The sequence below is a fragment of the Clupea harengus genome, unplaced genomic scaffold (assembly GCF_900700415.2).
Source record: "Clupea harengus unplaced genomic scaffold, Ch_v2.0.2, whole genome shotgun sequence".
In the NCBI taxonomy this organism is placed as follows: domain Eukaryota; kingdom Metazoa; phylum Chordata; class Actinopteri; order Clupeiformes; family Clupeidae; genus Clupea; species Clupea harengus.
The window spans coordinates 1-9,162 of record NW_024879713.1 but is presented as its reverse complement, the minus strand read 5'-3'; the positions used below and the strand labels follow the sequence as shown (position 1 = coordinate 9,162).

The following is a 9,162-nucleotide window of genomic DNA, read 5'->3' as shown; positions in this document are numbered from 1 at the left end:
CCGTCAGGAAGTCAAAGAGCCATTTGCATGGGGGGGGGGGGGCTTAGTCCCAGGTCTACGAGCTTCGAGACGAGTCTGGAGGGGATGATGGTATTGAATGCTGAACTGTAGTCAATGAACAGCATCCTCACATATGTATTCCCTTTGTCCAGGTGGGAGAGGGCTGTGTGCGTGGTCAGGGCTATGGCATCGTCTGTAGACCTGTTGGACCAGTGTGCAAACTGCATAGGGTCCAGGGTGGGAGGCAGCAAGCAGCAGATGAATGATTTGACTAGCCGCTCAAAGCACTTCATGATCACAGAGGTCAGTGCTACCGGGCGATAGTCATTCAAGCATGTGGGAAGTACAGACAGGCTGAGGGAGAGGTTGAAGATGTCGCTGAAGACCCCCGCTAGCTGGTCAGCGCAACCCCTGAGGGCCCTACCTGATATGCCATCCAGGCCAGGTGCCTTGCGAGGGTTGATCTTTTTGAAGCAGCGCTTCACCTCGGCTATAGTTAGAGTAGGCACACCACTGGTTAGGCTTTCAGGTAGTTCCACTTCAGGGGGGTCACTGTCCCTCTCAAAACGAGCGTAAAAGGCATTCAGCTCGTCTGGAAGAAGGACAGAGGACTGAGTCTCACTGCAACCCCTCCCTTTGTAGTCTGTGATGGCTCTTAATCCACTCCACATGCGCCTGGGGTCAGAGCCATGGTAGCTGGACTCCAACTTGTTCCTGTATGGCCTCTTTGCAGGTTTGATGGCCCTCAAAAGGTTGTATCTGGTCTTCCTGTACTGATCAGGGTCCCCGGAGTTAAAGGCAGCAGACTGGGCTCTCAGGTGGGTCCGGACTGCGGCATCAACCCAGGGCTTCTGATTGGGGAAAGACCAGACAGCCTTCTTCGGGACGACGTCCTCAATCCAGGGTCCCCTCAACAGTGCTTGACTGTTTGTAGCCAGTTATGTATGTTTTCTTGCTATGATAAAGCACCTGTAGAATTCAATATTACACTGGCATATTACATGGTCACAGAGCGTCTGAACCAGTGGTAGGGTCAACGTTAAAGATAACCCGGAGTCAAATTCATTGTAGTAGTAAACTTACATGATTCTGATAATTTCACTTTGCTAAAAAGTCGAAAAGGCCATTTCTCTAATAACAATATGATGTCTGTGGTAGCCTTATGTCGCTTGGCAGCTTATAAACCAACATTTAACCTAAATTTGTACTCGACTCAATGCTGGACCCAGCAAGGTTGGCTACCTTTTGTTGCGTAGGCTTGGTATCTCTGCTGGTGAGTGTTAATGAACAACAGGTGGAAGTTAAGGAGCTGCTCTTTATTTTATTCCGGAAATTCGCGCGCACGCAGACAGAAGCGTTTTATAAATATATTTTTTCCACAAAGAGTAACGTAAATGTCCTACCATCACCTGTTTCATTCACTTGTTCGCCATGCGGCCTACACTTTACCCTGCACTTTAAACTATTTTCTAATGTATTATGCGTTTTGTGAATAAAATAAAGAATTACCAAAAAGACCAAACGCTTCAATTTCCTGTTTTTAAAAACCAGGGGTGTCGACCAATTGAATCGGCGGGAATTCTGGTAAAATCCAATCGGAAGGGTGATAGGCGGTGCCTTATATCTATGGGCGGTGCCAAGCAACAACCAGAAACTGTTGTCTAATGTCCAACTACTTCAGCTGGAGAACCCTTTGCCTGGGCAACATGTGCGTGCTCCGAAGTTACACAACTATCCACAAGATATCCGCCTGAGCTGTGGGAAGTACCGGTGAAGGAGAGACAGCCTGTTTGATTTCAGCGGAGATCCTTAAACAGTCCTCAGACACCATGGAGCCACTAAGTAAAGATGTGAAGAATAATCCATCTGCAAAAGCTAATATTTTATCTCAGATATTCTTCTGGTGAGTTACCTGTTTTAGCCTATGAAAGCCTAGTGTACAGTAAAAAAAATAAAAACTTTAGAGTTGTGTGGTGTTTTGGATTTTTAGGCTGCTACTTTGTTCCAGTATCTAGTTTGGCTGCTGGTTTATACGAAACGGTTTGGCTGTTGGCTTATAATCACTTCCTCAATCTTTGTCGCCTGGCGTTAACCTGTCATCACTAGTATTGCTATTGTCATATGGTTTACCGTTACGCTTCACCGCTGGAAATGAATCACTGTTAAATTTTAATCTAAACAGAATCACCATCGTAGTCGACGGTAATAGGTAATTAAAGCGATCCGCTTGAACAAGTATAACGTTAACATAGCCTACAACATTAGACAATATTGGGTCTTTGAAATGATTAGGCGACCACAGGAACATCTATTACCGTTTTTATGGTATGGAATAGGATACGTCATGTTGTCTCGTCAGACTGGAGGTTTCTATAGCTTTAAGCCTTCCTCAGACAAACTATACTATTCATTGAAGGTCATGCCGTAGGCTTGTGATATAGTAATCTGTAGGAGGCTGTCATGGTTAAAAGTTTAAAAAACAGTCTGCATTTTTGACATAAAAAGATTTTGGGATGGCCATTACTAAATTAGTAATTAGTTACTAAATAGGCAGTTAGTTAATTGGCTTTTACTTCACTACTTTTGTGTTGAAGTATATATGAACTCTAGAAGTGTTGTATTTAAGTGTTGTATTTCAGACCAAGAAACTACTACATAATACAAAAACAACAACGCTGTTTGCTGTATTCAAATAGCATGCATAACTGTGTAATAGTCCTGTGATTATTAGGAACTCTCCTGATTTTCTGGCACAATCCTTTTCCTCTTACTTACCTGTAGCATGATGTTGAAATCATACCTTCAACTACAAGAATGGGAAAGAACGCTTTTTCTAAATAATAGTATAATCTAGGCGTGTATACTGTCCATTGACTACTTTTGTGTCTTTACAAAATATAGACGTAACCTATGTCTTTAATTTCTCTTACCAGGTGGCTCAATCCCCTCTTTTCTATTGGCTATAAGCGGAGACTTGAAGAGGATGACATGTACAGTGTTCTCCCCGAGGACGGATCTAACAGACTAGGAGAGGAACTGCAGAGGTGAGTAGCTCCAGGCCATCAATACTTACAACTAACAATTATACATGAGCACTAACACAGAAAAGGTAAGTGTATTTCATTTGTATGAGTATAATGAAATGGCTTGGGTTAATTACATGGTTGAGTCTGTGAGACTCCAGAATATTTGAGGGATATAGAGAGTCAGCAGAGAGTCAAATGAAGACTTCATTATTGCATCACTTGTGTTTAAGATTGTTCACCCGGTCATTCTAAATGCATACTAGTGAGGCCTCCTGGGTTAACAGGTGAACCATTGAACAGACCAACCAACTCACTATGACAGTGCAGTATTTGGATCACTCTCAGGTTCAAGGCATATCGTTTGTGGAGACACTGTTGTCCATTTATGGAAAAGGGAAAACCTTTTTGTGCGTGGATTTCCTTTTTGGTGCAGATCTGCTGACATGCCTGGTTTAGTACCCCTGAGGTTCTAAAAGCTAGGTAGTGGCATTGAAGTGAGACACTCTGTAAACTACCCTCTGTTTCGTCCTTGCTATCCTGCCATGCACACCATGCTTGTTCAGTGTTTGCCTGACTCATTAACAGTGACATTAGCCAACGAGAAGGCAAGAGAGGCCTGTAGATTCTTAGATGTTACCCTGGGGCTCTGATTTTTTTGTTGGACGACCACTCCTGGGGAGAGTAACAATGGGGCTGAATTTCCTCCAATTGTAGACTATAGGCCTGACAGTGGATTGGTGGAGCCCAAACTGTTTAGAAATGGTTTTGTAACCTTTTCCAGCCTGGTGATTAACGACAACTTGTTTTCTGAGCTCCCTGGGAACCAGCGTCCTTTGATCTCGCCATGGCACACTTCCATAATGCTGTGTGGTGAAGACCAGACTTTGATAGTGAAGACCCAGATTTATGTTTTTTCAATAGGCAGGGACCACTTAACTCACACCTTATTGCCATCCCATTGATTGAAACACCTGACTCCGATTACCCCTTCAAATGAATTGATTATCGTAGGGGTTCACTTACTTTTCCCAACAAAGCAATACATTATAAAAGAAGATTTTTTTTGTGTGTTTTTTGTTTAACTGGGTCCACTTTATCAAATTTTAGGACGTAGAAGAAGATGTGATCTCATTTTAGATCAAATTTATGAAGATATACAGAAAATTCTAAAGGGTTCACAAACTTTCTAGCACCACTGTATATGGTCCATTGTTGAATCTGATTTAATGCTGTCAGTCACATAGCCATGAGAAGTTAGGATGTAAGCTGGCACAGAAACCGTTGCACTTCACTAAACCTTTAATCATTCATTTCGTCTGAAGTCAAAGGGGTCAAGTTGACTGAGAAGGTTTGAATATAATAAACACCGTTTTATTGTTGGAGTATAAACTAGCAAGGGGATTTTTGTGGTTATATGTACTCTGTCTCTGAAATCAGTAAATATCAAGGGGATCCGTCTCGCATAGTTCAGGTAATTGGCAAGTTATTACACTGAACAAAAATATTATTGCGAAAATTTCACATTTTGGTCCCGTTTCATGAACCCATAATAAAAGATCCTCACAAAATGATCTCACAAATTCTGTGCACAGATTCATGTTTGTATCTGTCAAATTCATATCTGTCAGGGCCATGTGGAATAGATAGTGCACTGTCTAATGCATCGACTGATATCCTTATATGAACTGTAGCTCAGTAAAATCTTTGAGATTGTTTTATGTTGCGTTTATATTTTTGTTCAGTATAGACTATATTAAGTGTTTTTTTCCTGTGACTGAGTTTTGTATCACTTGGTGGAACAGTGGTTAGTGTCACTGCTTAATAAGGGGCAGACTTTGGTTAAAGTGTCTGCTAAATACCTGACCTTTATATTTAAAAATCTCCATTAATGGATGAGAAAAGTTAATTTGTTTAATATAATTAGTTTTTACTTTTTGTCTTGTCACTTATTACTGACATAATGGCTTAATTAAAGTGAGTACAGATTGTGCTTATATATTATATATATAAATATATATATATGGCTCTTTAACTATTGAGATCTCTTTCACTGTAGTCATTGGGATCATGAGGTGCGGAAGGCTGCCAAGGAGCTGAGGGAGCCCAAACTGTCCAAAGCCATCATCAAATGCTACTGGAAGCCATACGCAGTCCTGGGAATATTTACTGTCATGGAGGTACACAAATAGCCAGTCTTGCACAGTCTTGCATAGAGTGCAAAATTCAAAGTTTTGGAAGTGTATATAGTCAGTGTATATTGCAACTGATGTGGAGTTTGTTACAAAAAAGTGCATTTCCCCCTGTATTCTTCATTGACACTCTGATATTCGGTTACGAAAAGGCTTTGTCTTGGGGAGAGAGGGGACCTGAACAAATTTTTTAGATAGTCATGTATTTGTCCATAGGAATGCAGAGGCTAAAACATGTTGTGCTTATATCATAGCCAGGACCTTAGAGAATCACCTCAACTCACCCAAACAGTTTGTACTGTTCAACATATGTTTTTTTTCCCACATATTCTGGGGCAAGTTACATTATACAGTGGTTCTGTGTTTTTTTTATATATCCATCACCAGGAAGCTATTAAGGTCATCCAACCAGTGTTCCTGGGCAAACTCATCCGGTACTTTGAGCAGGTGGAGCCCCAGGACACTGCAGCGCTGCACGAGGCGTATGGGTACGCAGCAGGGCTCTCCTTATGTACCTTCGGCCTCGCTGTCATGCACCACCTCTACTTCTACCATGTCCAGCGAGCAGGCATGAAGATTCGAGTGGCTATGTGTCACATTATCTATAAAAAGGTATGCACATTACCTCTACTTCCTCCAACAATCTGTGAAAATATGGCTAGCAAAAAGTGTAATTAACACTAGTATTTAATGATATTAGCACTGGCAGCTGTCCAGAAAATGTAAGTGCTTTTATTTCTGAGTCCAATGTCAAATGTGTGTCCCCAGGCTCTTTGCCTCAGCAGTACTGCCATGGGCCAGACCACCACAGGGCAGATTGTCAACTTGCTTTCAAATGATGTCAACAAGTTTGATGAGGTAATGTCCAAGTCTATGGAAGCATGTCTCCTGCACTTTCTTCAGATCTCCCCTGTCAAAATGCCCCACCAGGCTCTACACACACAGTTAAGTAATGAAGAGAGAAGAAAAATTATTATATGAAATAGATTTTTATTTAGTGTCTTTATGGGTACAACATGTGGCGTGTGTTGCGGCTGTCACCAGACAGTTTTGCTTTGCTGTTGTATCCTGCTGCTGAGGATCTATGGTTGGGCAGTTGTTATATTGGTTAGGTTAGGTCGTAGGGTATAAGTACTTGCATGTGACATTCAGAGGATTGGTCACTGTGGGAAGTCCCCAACTAAAAGCAGATGGAATGTAAGCAGATGGAATTTAACATCTTCTCCCGTGTATAACTACAAAAAAGAATGCACTTTCTTTTGCACTTCGTGTGCTACAGAGGTCAGAAGTGGGTAAAATTCAGTGAAACCATGAAAGATAATTGAATTAGCTTTTCAGTAGCATATCTAACCAGCAAAACATAAAAAGGACACATGTTAGTTAAGGTAGTGTGAGGAATAAAAGGTTAACAGTCCTAAGTTTTACAGTGATGATGATTGGTAAATTATTCAGCCTTCAAAGGTGTGGAAATATGTTAAGGAAACTTTAACTCCTGGGTTTGATGTATTGTTCCATTGTGCAAAATATGATCCTTGCAGAAATGTTGTAAAAAAAAAAATGATTAGCCTAAAAAAACAGATTATATTTATATGTGTGCTCTGTTTGGTCCAGAGATGTCTAGTAAGGGAGATGTACTCAGATCAGGAACTATAGGAGGCCAAGTTTTAGACAGGTGGACAGATGACAAGATTGAAGAGGGATGTTTTTTTGAATAGAGTAGGGGAACAAAAGCAACTACCTTGCACTTAGCAGTAACAGGAACAGGTGGCACTGCAGATGTGGCGCTGAGCACATGGAAAATAAACAACAGTACAAGGTGAGCATAACATGTAAGGACCACCAGGAAACACAACAAACAGACACCTTACTTGGACACCCTTAGTATTAACTCAATACAGTGTATTCTAGAGGGCCTTCAGTACTTTTAAAGGTAAGTCCAGAATATACTGCTACGCATCACCATTACTCACCTGTTATCCTTCCTCTCTCTATTGCCTTTGCCATAGGTGACTATTTTCCTCCATTATCTGTGGGTGGGGCCTCTTCAGGCTGCTGTGGTCACTGGACTGCTGTGGCAGGAGATTGGGCCATCATGTCTTGCAGGAATGGCAGTCCTTGTTTTCCTCATGCCTTTACAGACTGTGTTTGGTCGTCTGTTTTCATCTTTCAGGTAAAACATTCTCTCTTTGACTCTTCCACTACACAATACCCATACTTACTCCTAGTGATGTGTTTTTTTTGTTGATATATTTCACTTGAGCAGTACTTTTTAGACAAGAAATGTTTTGATAAGATGTAGGACTCAGTGTGAGCATGCTGTGCTCTATACTGTTGACAACTGCATCTTAAAGGTTTCTAAGTTGTGCTGAACTACTGTAAACTAGTGTGAACAAAGTCTAATCATTGCCTGGACCTTGACATTGTTTAAAATATCCGGGTCTCTTATATATGCATCAAAGCAAGCATAAGATATTTCTATTTATGTAGAATATAGTGGAAAGTTAAGTGAAGAGGTTAGTATCGAAAAAAGTTCCATTACCGCTTATACGTTGGAGGAATACAAATGTGCACTATATGCCATTTTCAATCAATAAACCAATAAACCAAAAACATCTTTTCATGCAGAAATAAAAAAATTCTGACAGTCCCAGCAAAACTGGCAAGAACAAGAGAAAAGTATTGATCCTATAACCTATTCTTTAAGGTAGCAGTAAGGAGTCAAAATCTAGTGATCTTCTACTGAATAGTTATGCAATAACCTTCCATACACCAACAACAGAACAGTTGGCACTGATAAAAGGCTTGATAGCATGCTAACATGTCTTTTTGAGGACTGGGCCGAAGTGGGACCACAAAACCGTATCTGTCCTTCACATGACCATATTCTATGACAATGAATTTGAAGGTGATTCCAGTACTAGTTGCTAACAAAAACATGCTACAAAAAGTGGCAAATTGTTGCATTCTGTTTCTATGAATGGACTGCCATAGTATAATTGAATCCTTTTCAGGAAACCACAAAGAATTCCATGAAATACAAGTCCTATTCCATTTAAAGAGCGAAGTGATCTTCCCTTTATAGCTAAAATCATTGAGAAAGTTGTTTTCAATCAAACTCAGCAATTTTTTTAACGTGGTCATTTTGACAAATTTCATTCACCCTTTCGACCTCACAGTACAGAAACGGTTCTTATTAAAGTGTTTAATTGAAGTCATATGCAAAAGTTTGGGCACCCCTGATAATCTCCATTACTTTCATCTATAAATTGTTGGGCGTTTGGATCAGGAACTTCTTTGTCATATATATAATACTTCATGGACACGGTGATATTTTAGCAGTGAAATAAGGTTTATTTGATAAACAGAAAATATGCCATATGCATCATAAGAGAATTAGACAGGTTCATACATTTGGGCACCCCAACAGAAAAAAAATCACATTAATATTTAGTAGAGCCTCCTTTTGAAAAAATAACAGCCTCTAGACTCTTCCTATAGCCTCTGATGAGTGCCTGGTTTCTGGATGAAGGTATTTTGGACCATTCTTCCTTACAATACATCTCCAGTTCAGTAAGGTTTGGTGGGTGCCTAGCGTGGACAGCCCACTTAGTCATGCCATAGATTTTTTAATTATATTCAAGTCTGGGGACTGGAATGGCCATTCCAGAACATTGTAGTTGTTCCTCTGCATAAATGCCTTAGTGGATTTGGAGCGATGTTTCGGGTCGTTGCCCTGCTGGAACACCCAACTCCCCCGTAACTTCAGCTTTGTTACAGATTCTTGAACATTATTGTCAAGAATTTGCTGATACTGAGTTGAATCCATGCGACCCTCAACTTTAACTAGATTCCCAGTTCCTGCACTAGCCACACAGCCCCACAGCATGATGGACCCCCCACCAAATTTGACTGTGGGCAGCAAGTGTTTTTCTAGGAATGCTGTGTTC

At 40.8% G+C, this 9,162-nt stretch overlaps 1 protein-coding gene across 2 annotated transcripts; it reads left to right on the top strand.

The window, feature by feature from the left end:
* The first annotated feature begins 1,628 nt into the window (after positions 1–1,628).
* abcc4 (ATP-binding cassette, sub-family C (CFTR/MRP), member 4) lies at positions 1,629–9,135 on the top strand. Of its 2 annotated transcripts, none has more exons than XM_042704689.1 (6): positions 1,629–1,903; positions 2,934–3,044; positions 5,083–5,203; positions 5,603–5,827; positions 5,984–6,073; positions 7,222–9,133. In XM_042704689.1, the coding sequence occupies exons 1-6, from the start codon at positions 1,830–1,832 to the stop codon at positions 7,387–7,389; spliced, it is 789 nt and encodes a 262-aa protein (XP_042560623.1). In that variant the 5' UTR covers positions 1,629–1,829; the 3' UTR covers positions 7,390–9,133. The 2 variants fall into 2 exon arrangements, with proteins under 2 accessions (XP_042560623.1, XP_042560624.1); XM_042704690.1 differs by lacking the exon at positions 1,629–1,903 and adding an exon at positions 1,986–2,209 and having other exon boundaries at positions 7,222–9,135.
* The last annotated feature ends 27 nt before the right edge of the window (positions 9,136–9,162 follow it).

Excerpts from the sequence above, each read along its gene's own strand:
- abcc4 (XM_042704689.1), top strand. The coding sequence starts at position 1,830 with ATGGAGCCACTAAGTAAAGATGTGAAGAATAATCCATCTGCAAAAGCT. Across the intron at positions 1,904-2,933 it reads TTATCTCAGATATTCTTCTG|GTGGCTCAATCCCCTCTTTT; the intron begins GTGAGTTACCTG and ends TTCTCTTACCAG. Across the intron at positions 6,074-7,221 it reads ATGTCAACAAGTTTGATGAG|GTGACTATTTTCCTCCATTA; the intron begins GTAATGTCCAAG and ends CCTTTGCCATAG.